We start from the raw sequence: 20,334 nt of genomic DNA, 5'->3' as shown, positions 1-20,334 counted from the left end.
ACAAAACATTATAAACACAGAACAATTACACCTAACTACATTACACATTTACGCATACAATGTAAATACATCAGCCCACAAAGAAGACAAAGTGCAAAGGACAGTATTAACTCAAACATTATTCACAGTCGGTGGTGTGTGGGTTGCAAAGTACTGTAGTTAATGTGAAAGTACATTACAATATGAGCAAAAAATAAACATATGTGCAGAAAGTCAGTTGTGCTTTGTATGTGGCTTATTATTTTATGGAGAAATTGTCCTGTTGTCTGTTGTGATGAGGCAGCACACTGAGAGTAAGCATTGTGGAGCCTGATAGCACTAATTTCTGCTATAATGTACAGTTCAACCTGCTTTAAAAGTCTCTCTACTTGTATCTGAATAATTTATATCTAGTGTTTGCACACTTTGTACCTGATGTTGTATATCATCCAGGAACTTTTTGTCTATTATACATTTAATACTATGTTTTTAGACACATTAATCACTCTACAAGTACTATTTTGGCATACTGTTTAGAGCAGAAGTATGCGATTTTGGACACAGCCAATCAGATAAAGAATTACCACATTTAATAGTGAGCCAGAAAGTCATAATGATCTAATAATGATGCTGCTGCAGGACTTTTTAAATTGGTGGTCTGGTTGTGATTTGTCTCTTCTTCAGTATCCAGCACTCTTACTGTACTTACTTATTGTACTTTCCTCTGCTTCTTTTCTCTTTTGTCTCTTTTGTTATTTCTCTCTCCTCCTCGCTCTTCCTTTTTCTCTTGGCCGTGCTCAGTTGGAAGGATGGCCTTGCTCTCTGTGCCCTCATCCACAGGCACAGGCCTGATCTGATTGACTACTCCAAACTGAGAAAGGTGCTGCTCTCTCTCTTTCTCTCTGCATCTTCCTTCTTCTCTTTGTTTCTACTCTGTACCTCCTACCGCCAACGTTTTACACATTGTGCTTACCCTGTGTAAATGAGTTCCATCTGATCTGTTGTGTGTTGGTGGGTTTCTCGGGGGTCTTGTGCAGGATGACCCCATCGGTAACCTGAACACAGCATTTGAGGTGGCTGAGAAGTACCTGGACATCCCCAAAATGCTGGATGCTGAAGGTGAGTCAGAAGACCTGGTCAACTGACCTATCCATGCTACATTTAATGAATTTAGGTTGGACTTTTAGGTTGGGTTTATTGAGTTTTGAGTTGAAAATGCTACTGAGCCTGACTATGTTGTTGTAGCTAATCGAAACTAAGTTTGGAAAAGACAACGGATTTGCTATCGTGCTAACATTAGCTTGATTACAGAACAAAAAACTCCACCTTATTTGTCTTTAAAGCATGACATTTTACATTCATGCAAAATATCAGTATATCTAAATATTATTTGAAATTAAGCTGCAGATCGTTGTAACATCACTGGGCATCGAACTTATAATAGAGCCAATGATCAGACAAGTGCAGCAGCCTAAATAGGGTTTTTACCAATGCTCTGTAAAGCTTCAAGTTCACAACAGTTTCTACAAAAGAACACATTTACAGTCATATATATATATATGTATGTCAATTAAAGCATACAGTAGACAATCAGAATGATCATATGAACAGCAATGGACCTTTGACGCCCACCACACCAGTGCTTGGTAATGTGTCAACACTTACCACATTGTCAAAAGTGATGCTTTGTAACTGCTTGCAGAGAGTGACCTGACTGGTTAGATTTAAATCAGTGCCAAATTAAACCAATTATTCATGAGAAGCAGGTAGATCTAGAGTCATGTTTAATGTTTCTACTTTCATTCAACAGAATGAGTAAGAAAATAAATCTTACCAAAAATATATGCGCAGAATAGATGAGGATTTTATACAGTGATAAGCCAGTGAAAGTTCAGTCACTGGCATATATATAGTTCCATTCAGAGTGGTTTAGTGTGAAATGGCTCATTGTAGAGAAACTTACTGACTGATTTCTTTACAGTGGTAGTGATAGGAACCAGTGATTGCAATGTCTACGACACAAATAAAGCCATTTTATTTATTATCCAAAAAGACAAGTAGAACTATGCATGCCTTCTTAGTTTTTTATATGTGATGTTAATATTGATTAAACCGGTGTTAAATCTGAAAAAAAAAAATAACATAGTCTTTGGGTACCACTTACCTTCCAACATTCTGCATGTACCTCTAATCCATGAATGCATTTTAAAAAGAATGTAGTAAGTCAAAATCTTCTCAAAACTAATTCATTAAAACAATAATGTCACTGGCATCAGGCAATGTATTCATAGCTTTTTGTATCACTACCACTGTGAATAATTCTGACTTTACTCCATAATTTTATCATGACAAAAAATGATACCACTTTAAAATAAGAGAACCCCTTTAAAGAGTTTACATGTGCTTTAAATTTGTTTACTAATTGTTATTAATTAGGTTGTAAACCTTAAAAATATTAATAGGCAGTTATAACACATACATAACAAGGGCAACAGTAAGCTGAATATGATGAATATCTGATAAAGCTGGCAAGATCTAAGGTTCAACAGTGTAGTTGAAAGTGGGCTCACTATTTGGCAACAGCAACAGGTCACTGCTGCCCTTTTTATTTTTGTGTTGTAACTGCTTTGTAGTGATTTATGAGGTGTTTATGACATCTTGTAAAAACCACTAATATACCATTCATAAACTAGCAGTCTTATTGTAAAGAAATACCAAAAAATCAGTGGAATTCCCCTTTAAATAAAAATTGTTAAACCGTTTTAAAGAGAAACACTTGTAGGCCTTCAGCGTTCAAATTTCGGCAAATGCTGTCTCTGATTTAAGGAAATCTAAAAAACATTCATATTAATATTCTGCTGGAAATTAATAAATCAACTTTTTTCCCTATAATTCTGTAGCAGTGATGGTAAAGAGAAATCCCCGAATTTACATCATGCCAAGAGTAAGATGTTTCTTCAGTTACATGGTTCTGTTGCCATGGATACGGCTCTTGGTGAATTCACACATGAGCTCAGTCTGCTGCATCTGTGCCCTGATATCTCAGCACATCTCCAGTCTTCTCCTTATAGACAACACACAATCTCCCTAATCCCTCCAACAGTAGAACTGATGCTGGTTAGCATTTTCAGTGAGGATGGTCTGTTGTATCACTGCGTTTAAGGCTTACTTTCAGCAGAGGATCAATCTGAGTCATGTCATGTACTGAAACTGTCACTTTATGGTAATGAAATTCATGCTTTAATTCAGTGAGGAAGTAAGCATGAATTCAAACCCCACAGTAGTGTTTATTTTAGGAGCTTCTAAAACTTGCTGTATTCTGCACCCCCTGTCTCTTTCTTTTTCCAGAAGGTTTGTTTTTTTAAAATGTCCCTCACCCCATTTGTTATGGAGTGTACACACAGCATAAAGGGTCGGCGGTGTTTTCAAAATGTGGAAAAACTAAAACCAGGAAAAACAAATGGAGCTACAAGGTTTTAGGTTTTTACTAATGACAGTGCTAAAATATTTGTCCTTAGATTTTGCTTTTACCTTTAGAAGTCAAAACTTATTACCTTCTTCTCTCTCTTAAAATGTAATCATGTAATTATAGATTTAATTACACATTGGGTTGAGCAATTAACCCTTTAAAAGGTTTATTACATACTAAGGCTCATTATTCAGTAACTACAGGGACTTCAGCACAAACTGGCTAAGGTATTCTTAGATCATAGAAGTGTGTAATAAAACTGTGTGCCCATCAGTGGGCCCTGGCCATTTAGAGGGTTAATTACATTTACAGTCACTTTACATTCTGTGTCAATGGATTTGGTGGCAAAACATGATTATTAGAGACCTTTAATTCATAAATGTCAAAACTCATTTAAAAACAAAGAAAAAAACACCTGTTGATAATGCTAGCACCCTTATGACATTTCTAATAGTAGGTTAGCACCAAGCTAACCAAACACTGGTGCTCATGAACATTTTTTGGCTGATCTAGATGAAACATTTACATTTGACGATTGCAAAATACATAGCATACTTTTATTTTAAGTGTGTAACATACATATTAACATATATTTTACCTTGCAGTTATATATTTTTTTTCTTTAAAGAGCCCTGGCATAGAGCTGCTGCTGTTTTTAATTCCTAACAACTAACTGAAACCTGTTTAGACTGTGGCTCATATCCATAATCAAACAAATACCTAAGGCTTCCAGAGGGCCCAGAGTGAAGTTTTTCTTACAAAATTGTTCCCACTCATTAGAAATCAAATCACTTTCTGATTATGTTGATGGCTAATCTGATGGATAAGGCCTTCAAAGGCTGTATCTACCTAGGTAACATGGAAAAAAGTCCTGTTTAGACAATGTTAGTTTAAGTTATAACTATATTTGTTTCAGTCAGCTATAAGAGAGAAATTCTTAATATCCAGTTACACCATGCTTTTGTTATCACCAGTAATAACTCCAACTTCTACAGGATCTATCGGAGCCTTTTCTGAATTTGTTCATTGCTCTATCCCTATCTCATAACTCTTTTCCTCTTCCTTGTCTCTGTCAGATATTGTGAACACCCCGAAGCCTGATGAGAAGGCCATCATGACCTATGTGTCCTGCTTCTACCATGCTTTTGCTGGGGCTGAGCAGGTACGAAATGATTTTTCATTCATGCAGCTGGATGCTAACCAATTGTAAGGTACAGAACAGCAATGAACTCACAGTTCAGTACCTTACTGCTCGTGGTTGCTCTCTTTTTCTTCCCTTTCTTGTTCTTTCTATCATATTTATCTCTTTCTCCTTCTCTCTCCCTCTAGGCTGAGACTGCTGCTAACAGGATCTGTAAGGTTCTGGCAGTGAACCAGGAGAATGAGAGGCTGATGGAGGAGTATGAGAAACTGGCCAGTGAGGTGAGTTATTCGTCATTAGATTTTACACCTGGGCCTTCTCAATGAGCTCCATCTGGGGGCCAGTGAGGAGAATTATTAGAAATTATGGTTTACTGATGGGTCTCCCGGATGAGCTCTTTCAGGGAGTTGTTAAAGTGAGTTATTGGTCATTAATGTTAACACCTAGGAAGGCCAGTGAGGTGAATCATTAGACATTGTAGTTTACTGAAGGGCCTCCTGGATGAGTTCCATAAGTGAGCCAGTGAGGTGAGCTCTTAGACACCATGCTCTACTGGTGGGTCTCCTCAATGAGCTTCATCAGAAAGCGCATGAGGTAAGTTATTAGGCATGAGTGTTTACTGATGAATTTTTTCAATGAGCTTCATCAGGGGGACAGTGAGGTGACTTAAACAATATGGTGTATTGATGGTGGTACACTATGGTGTACCTCCTTGATGAGCTCCATCAGAGGGCCCAAGAGGTGAATTATTTGGCATTGGAGTTTACTGATAGGCCTCCTTGATGAGCTCTATCAGAGGGCCCATGAAGTAATTTATTAGATGTTATAATTTGCTGATAGGCCTCTTCAGTGAGCTCCATCAGTGAGACAAAGAGGTGAACTTTCAGTTATTATGATTTACTGATGAGCCTCTTTGGTGAGGCTGGGGGGGGGGCAGTGAGGTAATTTATCATAGTGTAGATGTTTGACCCCTGATAAGCTCTATCAGTTGACTAGTGAGGTTGGGTATCATAGATGAGGGCCTGAAATTTATTAGACCTAGAAGTTAAGCTTCTATCTTTTGTTTGATCTATTTCTATTCTGTTCTACCACTTTCTTAATCTCATCTGTTTATTAATTTATTAATTCATTCATTTGTTCATTTTACTGTTATGTCCCTTGTTTTAACAGCATCAGCTTTTGGCCCAGACAATAAAGTTGAATGAGCAGATGTGATACATAAAAATGGAAATAATGGAAATTTATTTGAAATAGAACAGATGTTTTTCTTTCTAATCACTTTTTCCTTTTCCCCCATCCATCCATCCATTCATCCATCCATCCATCCATCTACTGATGTATTCATCCCCTACTTCTGTCTCTCTCTCTCTCTGTCTCTCTCTTTCTCTCTTTCTCGCTCTCTCTCTCTCTCTCTCTGTACTGTAGCTGCTGGAGTGGATCAGGCGTACCGTCCCCTGGCTGGAGAACCGTGTGGCGGAGCAGACCATGCGGGCCATGCAGCAGAAGCTCGAGGACTTCAGGGATTACCGTCGTGTTCACAAGCCACCGCGCGTGCAAGAGAAGTGCCAGCTGGAGATCAACTTCAACACACTGCAGACCAAACTAAGGCTCAGCAACAGACCCGCATTCATGCCCTCCGAGGGCAAGATGGTGTCGGTATGTCAAAGATTTACAGTTTACACACATTCCTAGATCCTCATTGCTATAAGAAAACCTTGTATCTGCAAAACACTTTACAGGACAGGCAAAAAACATTCTTAGTACCTGTTAATGCCATGTAATTTGTTTGAACACTTAAAAGTCAACACTTAACGAAAACTTAAAAAATTAAATTTCTGTTGGTCATTTTGTCATGAAATGTACACAAAGGTGACCAAAGTATGTGATTAATAAAAAATTAAAAGTAGTTATGCTTTCTAATGATTGCATATTTGCATATTTGAGTTTGTTTACGTTTATTTTGTATACATATCTATAAAACCCAGAACAGTTTCAGTGGACTAAGTCAATCACGATTGCTGTGCAGTGAAGACAGTGTGTGTGGGTGTTTATAGGACATTGCCAATGCATGGAAAGGTTTGGAGCAGGTGGAGAAGGGCTATGAGGAGTGGCTGCTGACTGAGATCCGCCGGCTGGAGAGACTGGACCACCTGGCTGAGAAGTTCAAGCAGAAGTGCTCTCTGCATGAGTCCTGGACTGCAGGTGAACACAAACATACACACACACAGGTCTCTTTTTGTCATCATGCGCATCCATACATATATCTTGTATGTATCATATGTAAGTAAATGTCTATATATATGTGTGTGTGTGTGTGTGTGTGTGTGTGTGTGTGTGTGTGTGTGTGTAAGAATTAATATTAATATATTAATATTAAGCAATTAATTCTTGAATTTTGAAATGGTTATATAGCATTCTGGAATCAAACTCTTCATTTGTAACTACCTACATGTTGTTATCACTATTCCATATATATATATATATATATATATATATATATATATATATATAACACTAGTCTTAATATCAGCTGTTTTGCTTATTTTAGTTTATTATAGCATAGCAAGAAACAAGACAAATAAAAATTCAAAAATAATAAAACATGATATAAAAAAAGAAATGGTTTTGCTCTTTTAGTTTAAAAAATAGTTACAGTATTTTTAAAAAGAGCTTTTCAAAGTCAGGACCACCTAGTTGATTCTAGGTGGTCCTGCAGGCTAGTCCTGTTATCCTCTGGTTTTACTACAAATTCAAAACATTTTTGTGTACAAAAATGTACAAAAATAAACACACACACACAAACACACACACACACACACACACACACACACACAAACACACACACAGTCATTTTTGTCATTTAAAACTAAAGTAGCTTCACATATGACTTTGTTTTTACCAGTAAACACCACATTTATCTGTCTCTCTCTCTCTCTCTCTCTCTCTCTCTCACTTTCTCTCTTCAGGAAAAGAGGATCTTCTCTCTAAGAAGGATTATGAGTCAGCATCTCTGATGGAGATCAGGGCTCTGATGAGGAAGCACGAGGCGTTTGAGAGTGACCTCGCTGCCCACCAGGACCGAGTGGAGCAGATCGCTGCTATCGCCCAGGAGCTGAAGTGAGGGGGGAGCTGGGTTAGAGAGGGAGGCAAAGAGGGAGAGAGAGAATGGGAGAACTATAGAGAAAGCAGGATGTGAGAGGTGTATGAGGAGAGAGGAGATCATGACTCAACACTGCTTTTATGTTTTATTCAAAATGCAAATGGAAAACTCCTGCAGTTCTCATCATCTCTTTCAAACCCAGTAACATCTATTAGCTCAGGGGAGAACATTACAAACACATTACGCTTTAATACATCTTTTATATGCTAACCAGGATTATTATAGATTATAGTTTTGTCTTTTTATTTAGTTTTTATTTTGGATTTTAGTTTTCGCTCTAGTTTTCATTAATGTATTACTAGTTTCAACTTTTAATTTCTCTTTTCTGAAAGGAACTACTTTTAGTTTTTAATATTATGGGGACTATTTAGTTAGAAATCAGGTCAAACTCAAAATAAATGTGAATTTCATTCAGCTTTCTCTCTGGTGAGTTTCACCTCTTTAGGTTTTTACACAACAGCTAGGTTGTAAGCTTTGCTCAAAGTCATCCCCATCTCTGATTTAAAGGGCTCATATCCTACATTTCTCTTGTATTTTATTTTTACCCTAAAAAATCCACTTATGATGTTTTTATGTACTCACAAACAATAATTTATTTTTACTTCACCATTTCTGACTCATAAATGTATTTGACCTCTGTTCTGATTGGCCTGTGCTGTGCCTCATTCAAAATGCACTCAAGGCTGAAACCCTCCTTATAACCTCAGTGTGAATAGGTGGAACTAAACTGCTGTAAACTGAATTGGTATATATATGTAAATTCACTGGTTTTTGTGACATCATAAAAACAGTGATTTCAAAACAGGCTTAGCAGCTTAGTGTTCAACAGTTTAGTTTTCATCTATAAACTATGTGTAAGACATATATACAAAATCCTTAATGTGGATCACACAAACTCTTTTATTTTAAAAAAGTGAAGAAAATTCTGATTTGGGCCCTTTAAGGTTTGACATTGACAGGATACACTTCTAGACTCTTCTTTATGCACTCAGAATACGAAAACTATTTGTTTTCTCTGTAACAATTTATACATTATAATTTTGTCTTTGAAAACAGATATTATTGCAGATTTTGATTTTTGTAGTTTTTGTTAACAGTAATAACCCTGATGTTGATAGTCATGGTGTAGTGTTTATTGTTTATTGTGTTTGTTCTCAGTGAGCTGGATTACCATGATGCTGCTACTGTGAACGCTCGCTGCCAGGGCATCTGTGACCAGTGGGATAACCTGGGAACCCTCACCCAGAAGAGGAGAGATGCTCTGGAGGTACACACACCCACACACACACACTCGGTCACCCTGTGCTAGAACAATGTTTCCCACCTCCAGTCCTATGTATATAAAAATCTGCACATTGTACAGATAAAAATTGAACATTGTTCTTAGTGATGGTATTATCGCACAGTGTAATAGAAAATATAAACTTGACACTTGTGAATAGTGATAAAGTACTCAAGTGATGAGAACATTAAAATATTGCACAGAAAGTAGCTGCATTTTTTTAAGATAGCAGACATGAGTTCCAATAAATGTGTTTGGACGGTCTGTGTGTATGTTTAGGAGTTAAACAGTCCTGATAGGCCAGCATGTTGTGTATGTTTAGAGGGAGTTGAGTAGAGTTATTGGGTTGATTTTGCCTGTAAGTGGGAGTCTCTGACCTCACCACTGAAAACAGTTTAGTTTTACAGTTGCTTTTGATTCTGTAGCAATTCACTAAATGTCTCATGAAGATTTTAGATTCCAGCACGTTCTGATTTTCTTTAATAATTTTATCACGATTCAGAATTATCTTTAAATGTGCTCTAAATATGCAAATGTGACTGGAGTGTCTATTAACACAGTAGTGGACAATGTAAATAATATAAACAGTACACTAAACTTTTTATGTTTATGTGTAAAAATAGCCCAAGAACCTTAGTTCTGCCAAAAATGATCACATACTTAATTGAATATTGTTATCAGTGATTATTGACGATTTAAACATTTTACAAATAAATGCAGTTGAATCCCCACCACCAGCTTGATACACCCCTATATTGTAAGCCGATTATTTAGTTCATGGAGACGTATTCTCTGTGCGAGACCTACAACACTTACTCAGCTGAATTAGACATGTTAGAAAACACAAATCTGCAGTGCAGGGTGGCTCCAGGACTGAAGTCGAGAAACTTGAATAGGGGTGTCACAGCTCTGTAGATCTCAGTGTTGTTTCTCTTTTCCATCACTGCGAGTTCAGCTCATGAAGCCTTGCTAATCGGCTGATAAGTTGAGTCAGATGCGTTTAATGATAAGGAATGCTGCAGAGCTGTGTCCTGCAAGGAACCCACTTTGACACCCCTACAGTAGAAGAACTTTGAAGCTAGACACTATCACTAATGCTAACTTTTGTAGTTCAGTCTTTAGCAATGATAATGCTATTCATGACTAAGAACTGAGGTGTATGAGACTGATGGCTGTTTGCCCCGCCCCTCTGCAGCGTGTGGAGAAGCTGTGGGAGACTATCGATCAGCTGTACCTGGAGTTCGCCAAGAGGGCGGCACCATTTAACAACTGGATGGATGGAGCCATGGAGGACCTGCAGGACATGTTCATCGTTCACAGCATTGAGGAGATCCAGGTAGTTGTTACTTCTTCATATTCACTGTAGCTGGAGTTCTCTTTGTGTGAAGATTAATGCATTGAGTAGTGTATATGCATATAAGTAGGATCTGCATTATTTGCATTGCACATATCATGTATGATCTGTTGGATTACCTTCAACATTTTGTGTAACAGTAAGACTTGTGGTTACATGTAGTAACTTGTAGTTTAATTACCATTAAAAACACACAGTACTGTGCAGATGCATTAGGTCACCCAAAAACATTGTTTAAAATTTATCTGGGCAGAAAGTGCTTTTTGTTTGTAAAAACACTATTTAACATTAGAATAAATATAACTAAATATGAATACAATAAAAAGCAATAAGAGCCTTAAGAAAGTTACTAATATTATTACTAGATAGTTAAAAGAACAAGTTTGTTCCCTCTTCTCTGCAGTGCAGCCTTTACATAGATTTGTTCATTTCCATCAGCAGCACACTTGATTTAATTTAATGTAAAGTATTGATTAGTTGAAGCAAGTATTGGATGGTAACTGTAACTACTGGGCCTCCTAATGTTTACTTGATGAAAATGTAATTTTCTCAGGTGTCCTGATCATATTTGCAGGGTATTGTAGTAGTACTGTAGTAATGTAACAATGTAACTCATGTGAAACTTCCGTTTCCTTCCTCCACCCTCCTCTTCATCAGAGTCTGATCACAGCTCATGATCAGTTCAAAGCCACTCTCCCAGAGGCAGACAAGGAACGTGCGGCCATCATGGGAATAATGAACGAGATCATGAAGATTGCTCAGACCTATGGCATCAAACTGTCCGGAGTTAACCCCTACACTAACCTCAGCTCTCAGGACGTCATCAACAAGTGGGAGACGGTAAGCGCAGCATAGACTAAACTACCAGTCACAAGCTTAGACACACTTCCTGAAAGCATGCTTTTATAATTTGAAAGACGTTTTCTGCTAAAGGCTTACTTATCTTGTTTTCGAATTTTTCAAATTGAAATGCATGCATGGCTCATGCTTGGAATTTATTTTGAAAACTATCACTTTAAAAAAAATCCCTTCCCCCCAAAAATAAATGTTGTTCAGCAGTCAACAAGGTCTCAACTTCTTCAAGCCTCTTGGTAAATTATCCCAGGAAGCTGCTTGAGAGAATACCAAGACTGTGCAAAGCTGTGTCAAGACAAAAGGGGGAATCTAAAAAAATCTAAAATACAAGATTAAATGTAATTTGCCAGCTTTTAGACACTGCAAAAGTCCATATGTTTTATGTATTTGTGAACTAAAGACTACTAATCAACAATATAGTAAAACAATAGTAAAAATAAGGAAACCCCCTCTCTGAGTAGGTGTGTCCAGACGTTTGTCATTTGGTATTGCAGATTATAGTATCTTGGAGAAAAAGTAGCTACCAAGAACACTGTGGCTTCCTATGGAGCTCTGGTCTATTTACTACTCACCCCAGCTCCTTGCAACATTTCTCTTCTGAGCTCACTCAACAATAAATGGAGCCCAATTGGTGAATTCAAGGGTTGTAGTTCAGGGTTGGAACACCTGAAGACAGTTTGATGTGAGGTGGTTCTTGGTGGAAAATGTCAAAATGATCCTTCTAAAGAAAAATCATCATTGAGGAAAAGTCATTTTCTGAAGCATTATCTGTGACCACTGGCTTTAATTGGCTTAACAGAAAGCTGGAGTTTTGGAAAGGCTCAAGAATGACATGCAGACGTTGATCCATATTGGATGCGGGTTGGTCGGCTGTTGTTTGTAAATGTGAAGCTGGTGTAATGGGCTCTGAAAGCATCGCAGATCATCTGCCGTGACAACTGCTCACCGCTCTGTCCTTTCTCATCTGATTGAACAGGCCCATGTGGCAGAAACATATGGTGCATATTGCGGCTTTTCCCCATTTTGTTTTGACACATCTTTCTTAGGTTGGTTTTGACATAGGAAAAGACAGAAGGATAGACTTTTGGAAGTAAAGAAGGCACATCTTTATTGAAAACTAATTGTATTGGGCAGATATCAGCAGAAAATGCTAGATTGGATATTGGAGGGAAAGAATCTGATCAACGAATCTGGTCCAATACTCTAATAAATCTATCCTGAAATAACACTTATTCACACTGTGTAATGTGATGATGTTAGCTGTGTATTTCATCCAGTGGGGTAGTAGAGTGTTAGAGCAGTTGAGTAGTTGAGTTGAATGTTGACGAGTAATAGGTTTTAAAGAAAATGATCAGATCAGTATTGGCATCCACTGATATGCAAGGGTTTAATATCAGTATTGGTACTGGGAAAAGAAAAAAGAGTGATATGGTGCCATTTCTGTTTGAATGAAAAATATGTTGTTTCTGGCTTCTGTTTTGTCGAGAAATCGTGTGTAACATATTTGCTCCCGCTGTCTCTCTGTTGCCCCCTGCAGGTGAAGCAGCTGGTGCCCCTCAGAGACCAGATGCTCCAGGAGGAGTTTGCCAGGCAACAGGCCAATGAGAGGCTGAGGCGGCAGTTTGCTGCCCAGGCCAACATCATCGGACCCTGGATCCAAACCAAGATGGAGGTAGGTGGCCCAGGACTTATTTCTGTGAATTTCCTTTTCTATTTCTTTCTGTCCTTGTTTCTTTTTTCTTTCTAAAATTTCTTTGGTCAAAGGAACAAGATGACACAACTAAAACACAATAGACAAACAAGCAAGCAAACAAGGATTTAATGGAATTAAAACATATTAATTACATAAAGCAAAATCTCCAGTACTGAGATATTAATATTAGTTAGTATTACGTTCCAACCAATATGATAATTTTGTGTCCGATACCAATTTTAAGGTGTTAAAAGTTCCGATAACCAATATTAGCTGATATAATTTTATTTTTATATTTAGATTTTATACTCTAGTAGTTTTAGTTAAGCAGTGCTTTACTGACTGATTTGACTGTCAACTGATTTTCAATTGAATTCTGTTAATTGCTTTTTTGTATTTTTCATCAGTTCTGTTTATTAAGCAGTTTAAAACATGTTATTTTGTAACACAAAACAGGCATAATTAAAAATTTAGGATAATGTCAGTTTGTTCACTTACTTTTGATCCCCTAGAAATGGGGGAGCTATGTATGAAAATGACAGTAATTCCTACATTGATATAAATATCCTCAAATTTAAGCTGAATATCTGCATGTTCAGCTTACATTCATTATTTAATTTCCACTCCAATATGATGCAGCAGAGAACTTAAATAACAATAAATGTGTCAATGTACAAAAATATTTATGGACCTGACTTTGACTTTAATGATAAAACTGCACGTCATGAGTATCTGCCAGTATATTAGCCTGTATGTTCTATATGCAATTTCATTTTCTGTGCCTGTGTGAGTAGGAGATTGGTCACGTGTCTGTGGACATTGCCGGCTCTCTGGAGGAACAGATGAACAACCTGAAAACATATGAGCAGAACATCATTAACTACAAATCTAACATCGACAAACTGGAGGGAGACCACCAGCTGATCCAGGAGGCCCTCATCTTTGACAACAAACACACCAACTATACCATGGAGGTATACAAACACATACACACACACACACACATACACACACACAGACCGGGCGCCAGCCCACTCACACACCCACACACCAGTAGACCATGGTGCACCCTTTCACCACACATAAAGCATACCATATACACACATACACTTAGGTAGGAAGATACTGTTAAGGGATTTAACATCAGATTCTCTTTGGTTTCTTGTAAACATTATATCTTCTCTTTTCTGTATTGTACATAATCCCTATTTTATGCAAGACATTTTAAACATCTGCTTGCTTTCTCTGTCTTTCCTTCTTTTATCTCTCTCTTTCGGTCTGCAGCATATCCGTGTGGGTTGGGAGCAGCTGCTGACCACCATGGCTCGCACCATCAACGAGGTGGAGAACCAGATCCTGACCCGTGACGCCAAGGGCATCAGCCAGGAGCAGCTCAACGAGTTCAGAGCCTCCTTCAACCACTTTGACAGGGTTAGTGAGAGACACACAGAGACAGAGACAGAGAGAGCATGAGAGACATTTTCAGGCCAAAAATGTCCTGACTATGTAGGATCTGAGGAACAATCAGGGGTGACCTGCCTCATCAGGGCCAGTGAGATGTTGTTTACAAAATGGAATTTTTAAACATTAAAAACAGAAAGGAAAATATACAGGTTAGAAGATGTAATATGTACAGTGGGATCCACGTTGTCTGAGACCACCCTGAAAATCTGAACATTTTAAAACAAATAAAAGTTACGAGAAGTAAAACAAAGAAGCAGTAAGATTCTGCACTATTTCTAGGTCACTATTTATATTACATGTCTTTGCTCCCTCCTCAAATTTAAAGATGCTGAATCTCTGTTCCATGCTTTTGTCTCTTCTCCACTTAATTACTATAATTCTTTTTTTACCAGTCTCCCTGCAAATACCTTAAATAGACTGCAAAATATTCAAAACTCTGCTTCAAGAGTTCTCACCCACACCAAAGGTGCAGAACATATCACTCCTGTCTTATACCAGTTACAATGGCTACCCATTACTTCACATATTCAGTACACTCTACATCTAATTACGTTTAAGGTGTTTCGTTGTCTGGCACGTCCATATTTAGCTCAGCTCCTTCATCTGCACATCCCTCTGGACAAACTCATGTCTTCATGACAAACTAGATCGTCTTCTTGGGGCCTACTATGTAAATATATTCTAAAGCCATTGAAGTATGAATGCATTACATTTGTCTCCTGCAGAAGAGAAACGGCATGATGGATCCTGACGACTTCCGTGCCTGCCTTATCTCCATGGGCTACGATCTGGTGAGCGTGGACACACTTGTATCTGCACACATACAAACAGAAACAGACTGTTGCTCTGCCAAATAGCGCTATAAAACCCAATATTCATCACACTCTAGATAAAATGACCCTTATTCAGCAAAGCTGTGTAGAAACACTCAGAATGACACATGACCAGTATGCTGCCTCACCCTGCTCTAACTCTGCCCTATTAGTGCTGTGCTAACCCCCCACAGACTTGCTCACACTCATACCTGTGTGCAGACATGCACAATCACTCTTACCTGAGCCTGTTGCTGTGAATCAGGGTGAGGTGGAGTTTGCCCGTATCATGACCCTGGTGGACCCCAACAACACAGGAGTGGTGACCTTCCAGGCCTTCATCGACTTCATGACCCGCGAGACTGCCGAGACAGACACAGCCGAACAAGTGATGGCCTCCTTCAAGATCCTGGCCTCAGACAAGGTAAGTACGCTGACGCGACTGACCCAGCTAATTATACAGTAAAGTTCAGAAGTCTAGAATTTACAAAAGTAATTATCAAACTTATTTTCAGTATTGATAATGCCTGTTTGAAGTATTTTCAGTAAAAATCATAATGTATTCTATCCCTCAATCTAGTATCAGCAAAGCCTTGAAAATTTAACAACTGCTATTTTGATACTTTAAGTGGTGATGTGCATCTATTACTTGATTAGGCTGAGAGGGAGAAGTCTAGCTATTCACTCACAACAGCATTAACTAACAGGGCAGTTAGGAAAAGTTTGCTAGCTATTTTCATACGTATTTCTTTCACACAGTTGTGTGCAAAAGTTTGGGTGCTCCCAGTCAAATTATGTTTTGTTGATTTTCAGTGAAAATAAATTAATGCAACCACACACACGTCTGCACATTTTAATGTTCAATTACTAAACCAAACCAGTTAGACGCTTACAATAAAAAAATAAAGAATGAGGCTTTATTGTTAGGGGCTTTGGTGAAACTCAAAGAATCCAAGGTCAGGTCAGATATACAAAAGGGCAATCAGAAAAAACACTCAGTAGCTCTCACAAGAAGTAGCAATACCTCACAAGGAACCTATCCTAAAAGTCCATGGATGCTTCAGAGCCGGAGGGATGCTTGACATCTATATGTATTTATTTTGGTTTATGCTTTTTGGTTGAACTCAGCAAATGAATAGAAATTATGCACTATATTTTGCAGAAATATGCCATATTTGAGTTTGTTCCCTATAATGTGTTAACTTCAATTAACTTAGAAAATCAACAAAACATAAAATTTGACCAGGGGTGTCCAAATGCTTGCATAAGACTCATTATATGAAAATATTTTCATACATAAATTTCACATTTTCACATATAGGTACCTTTGTACATTATATCAGAATATGCCTTTTGAGTTCTTTAGGGTTCAAAACAATATTCACACTTAAAAGTGAAAGTGGAAATGCATGAAATAATTATCCATGATCCATAATGATCAATATTGAACAAAATTTAAAAATTAAGATAAGATTTTTAGCCATATCGCCTAGTTCTGTTGACATGACAGTGAATTGGTAGCACAGCAGCACCAGAGAAGTAATATGTGTGTTGTGACAGCGTGAGTGCAGAAAAGTTGTAATAATAAATTAATAGTAATATCACAGCTGAATTTGAGGTATGGTAATAACTGTGTAATAAAACAACAGTTTTCTCACAAGGCATTATGACAATAACAATTATATTGTGATTTTAATTACTATAACTACATGCTCTGAAACCCTTTTACCCATTTTTCTCTCTCCCCTCTCTCTTCCTTCCATCCTTTCTTTTGTTTCATACTCCTTTCTCTCTCAGGCTTACATCACAGTGGATGAGTTGCGCAGAGAGCTTCCCCTGGAGCAGGCGGAGTACTGTATCAGCCGCATGACCAAGTACATCGGGCCAGAAGCGATTCCAGGAGCTCTCGACTACATCTCCTTCTCCAGCGCCCTCTACGGAGAGAGCGACTTATAAATGCACCATCTTTCTTTCTCTTTCCTTTCTTTCTCATCCCCTTTCTTTCCTTCTTTCTCTTCCATCCTTTGCCACTGTTCTTCTCTCCTTCCCCAAAGCCATTAAGAGAATGATTTCAAATGGTCCCTCCTTCCTCATTTTATTCTTTCTCTTATATAATTTTACGTATGCCCTTTTTTCTTCCTTTCATTCTCCTCTCTCTGTTTCTATCTTCTATGGAAAGAGTGCAGAGCAGAATCTCCAGGTCTAATTTAACACCCACAGTGCTAATGTAGCCCCCACTGTACACTGCAGTTGTTCATTTAAGCATGGAGATCTTACTGCGCCCTCTTTTCTGTTCTTCTCGTCTTACTTCTTCTTTTTTCTTTCCTTCCCTTCTCTCTCACCCTCTCCCTCTCTCTTAATTGTAATGTGTGTGAGCAATGAACCTCCAAACCAGAGCCCAGAGCTGAAGGGTGAAGTGGGGAGGGCACTCTGCTTCTGTGGCATTTTGCTTAATGTCTGATTCAGTTTCATGCTGAATTCAAAGGCATATATATGAATATACTATCTCAAATGCAATAACTGTCCATACGGCACAATAAAGTCATATGACTTGTTTCCAATTTGGTCCTGTCTCTAAAAACGTATCTAGAAACGTCCCCACAGTTGCCCTAGTGCCTCACACTGCTGGACACATGGAGAAATCAATATTGTAATCTTCACTCAGGCTCAGCGGATTGCCCCCTGTGGTCCCCATATGTGGTTTAATAAAGCCGTATTATAAATGTATCAGTATTATAAAAGGTTTGAGTCTGTATGCAAAGGGATAGGCACCACACTGCTGCCACCTTCACAAAGCCCACCTTCCCCTGCTTTTCTCTGGCGTTCTCACACAATACAGTCATGTCTGTGAAAATTAATGCTTACATTTGTATTTAGACTCTTAATGTATTTCTGTTTTTTTGTATGTCTTGAGCTTGAAGATCACGTCACGTTTGTTTCTGTGAATGTGCCAGAAGGAAGTCAGTTGAAGACAGAAATACGGTGGTCAGATATGTGTCCATTTCAGAGCTTTGCCACTAGTAGGAAAAGTGTACACTAGGCCAAGCAAGAGTGCTGAACAAGAGTAAGAGAACATGATTACAAACAGACTGAGAACAGCAGGTAGTAACTGGTGACCAGTGTTGCAATAGAAACCCATATATGTCCACCATTTAAAAGACAAACTGCCTGCTCTGTCTGCCTCCCCTGTCATGTGACTCTACTGAATCTCCTGTCCACTGGTATTACAAGAACGATTCTGGGAAAGATTTTAATTCTCCCACATGCAGAAAGATAGCGATTAGTGTTCAAGGGAGGGATTCCGGAAACAAAGAAAGTGGGGTCTGACCCCATGCAAGTGGAACTGTAGCAGGCCTAGAGATGCTAATAATGATTCAGGAACTGATGAGATGATGGGAAAAGATCTAGTCTAGCCCTGTACAGTCTTACACTGTCCTCTGTCCTCTCAATGTCTTCCTTTTTCTGTCTTCTATGACCTTCTCATCCTCTTACCCACCACCAGTGTTGCTTGCTTCCACGCAGCCACTGATGAAAGAACACAAAAAATGCCCCAAATAAAAGTTATCAATTCTGACTGACTGAAGTCTGTTCCCATGTACTGTATGTGTTTGCCAAGCGGTGTGACTGAAAGCCCTGTTTACAGAAACCTTATCTACTTTTGTCCAGTAGAGGGCAGGTTTGGATGCTCTTTCAAATCCTGCTCTGATAGTTCAGACTCATTACAGGAACACAAAGACTATCACTCAAAACCTTGTTTCTCAAAAGCCATGCACCATAAAAGTATCAAAGGGGCTCTCTGGATGAAAATATACTTTCTACTTCAAATTATAAGTTGACAGAATGTAGCACACAAAAACCGTGTTGTTCAGTTAATATTAGAAGCTCATTGAACTCAAAGTATTATAGGCAGCCAGGTTAACAAGTCAAAACAAGAAATTGTTATAAAGTGACAGTCTGTCTGTCATCAGTCCAACTTTCTGATCAATCCTGAATCTCCTCTTCACAATATATATATATGTATATGTATATATGTATATATATATGTATATATATAAGGAATTTATTTATCTTAGTTATATTTAATTGATCATGCATTATATAAAAGTATGAATAAGATATGCAGTTATTATGTACAACTACATTTAAAAAAAAGTTTATAAGCTGAAAGAGTAACTAACCTGGCTGGCTTAAAATTTTAAGTTCACTGAACTTCTAATAATTAAGGCAGCTAGATTAACTTATTTTCAAGGTAAAACAAGGAATCATTATAGACAATAGACAGTCACAAACAGACTGACTGACTGACCATGTGCAAAAACATGAATAAAGCATTAATAAAGCAAACATTGATCAAACCACACCAGGTACTGGATGATAACAAGAAATAATGTTGAGTTTACCCTGAGGAGCAGTTTTGAAACAGTTAAGTAAACACATTGCCACTACATAAAATCTGTACCAAGTGCATTAATATCATTGTATATATCACTGTTGTTGGAAGAAAGCCTTGTATCCCCATAATAATAACTAATAATCTAAATCAATGGAACCAGACTTTTTTCCAAGTCAGTTTGGGTTATTTCTTTTAGCCCATTCATCATAAAATTTGCAGACAATGTGAAGGGCAACAGGTATTTTCAAATTATGTCAAAAACCAAAAAACGTCAAAAAAGGGGATACGAGGTTTTTTTCTGACAACAGCAATATACTAATATTAGTGTTTTTCTGAGTGCTTATTGCCCAATTAAACTGCTTTTAAATAGTAGTTTAGTACATTCTATGTAGTAGTACATTATATTAGTATTACATTCTGTTTAGTAGTTTGTACATTCTATCTAGTACATTTAACACAGTACTATATAGTAGGAGAAGCAATAAATAGTTATAGAATCAGCAAAACTCATACAATAGACCAAGAACACAATGAATTTCCAAATTTGCTTGAACAGCAGTGAATTTTTACAGTACCTAGAAAATCTGCAAATGATTTAAAAGACAAGAGCCTCACTACAGCTTAATATAATCTACTACAGATGTAATCTGAGGACAAACAGTGCTGTTTTTTTTTTTTGTAAAAAATAGTGCAAATCCAATTCCATCATAGAAATGGCCAGTAAGGTTCCAT

At 37.8% G+C, this 20,334-nt stretch overlaps 1 protein-coding gene across 1 annotated transcript in view; it reads left to right on the top strand.

The window, feature by feature from the left end:
• The window catches only part of actn3b (actinin alpha 3b), a 41,878-nt gene extending 23,090 nt beyond the window's left edge, over positions 1 to 18,788 (top strand). The window contains exons 6-21 of the mRNA XM_036562093.1: positions 781 to 859; positions 1,017 to 1,098; positions 4,525 to 4,610; positions 4,778 to 4,870; positions 6,015 to 6,245; positions 6,644 to 6,791; positions 7,556 to 7,706; positions 8,908 to 9,016; positions 10,227 to 10,367; positions 11,043 to 11,225; positions 12,778 to 12,912; positions 13,728 to 13,907; positions 14,218 to 14,364; positions 15,123 to 15,188; positions 15,475 to 15,633; positions 17,007 to 18,788. Of these exons, the coding sequence (XP_036417986.1) occupies positions 781 to 859; positions 1,017 to 1,098; positions 4,525 to 4,610; positions 4,778 to 4,870; positions 6,015 to 6,245; positions 6,644 to 6,791; positions 7,556 to 7,706; positions 8,908 to 9,016; positions 10,227 to 10,367; positions 11,043 to 11,225; positions 12,778 to 12,912; positions 13,728 to 13,907; positions 14,218 to 14,364; positions 15,123 to 15,188; positions 15,475 to 15,633; positions 17,007 to 17,165 (2,149 nt within the window). The 3' untranslated portion in view covers positions 17,166 to 18,788. The remainder of the gene's footprint in view (positions 1 to 780; positions 860 to 1,016; positions 1,099 to 4,524; positions 4,611 to 4,777; positions 4,871 to 6,014; positions 6,246 to 6,643; positions 6,792 to 7,555; positions 7,707 to 8,907; positions 9,017 to 10,226; positions 10,368 to 11,042; positions 11,226 to 12,777; positions 12,913 to 13,727; positions 13,908 to 14,217; positions 14,365 to 15,122; positions 15,189 to 15,474; positions 15,634 to 17,006) is intronic.
• Positions 18,789 to 20,334: the final 1,546 nt, after the last annotated feature.

The sequence above is a fragment of the Colossoma macropomum genome, unplaced genomic scaffold, assembly GCF_904425465.1.
Source record: "Colossoma macropomum unplaced genomic scaffold, Colossoma_macropomum, whole genome shotgun sequence".
NCBI lineage: Eukaryota > Metazoa > Chordata > Actinopteri > Characiformes > Serrasalmidae > Colossoma > Colossoma macropomum.
The sequence above is the reverse complement of the archived record's forward strand: the minus strand, read 5'-3'. Positions and strand labels throughout refer to the sequence as shown.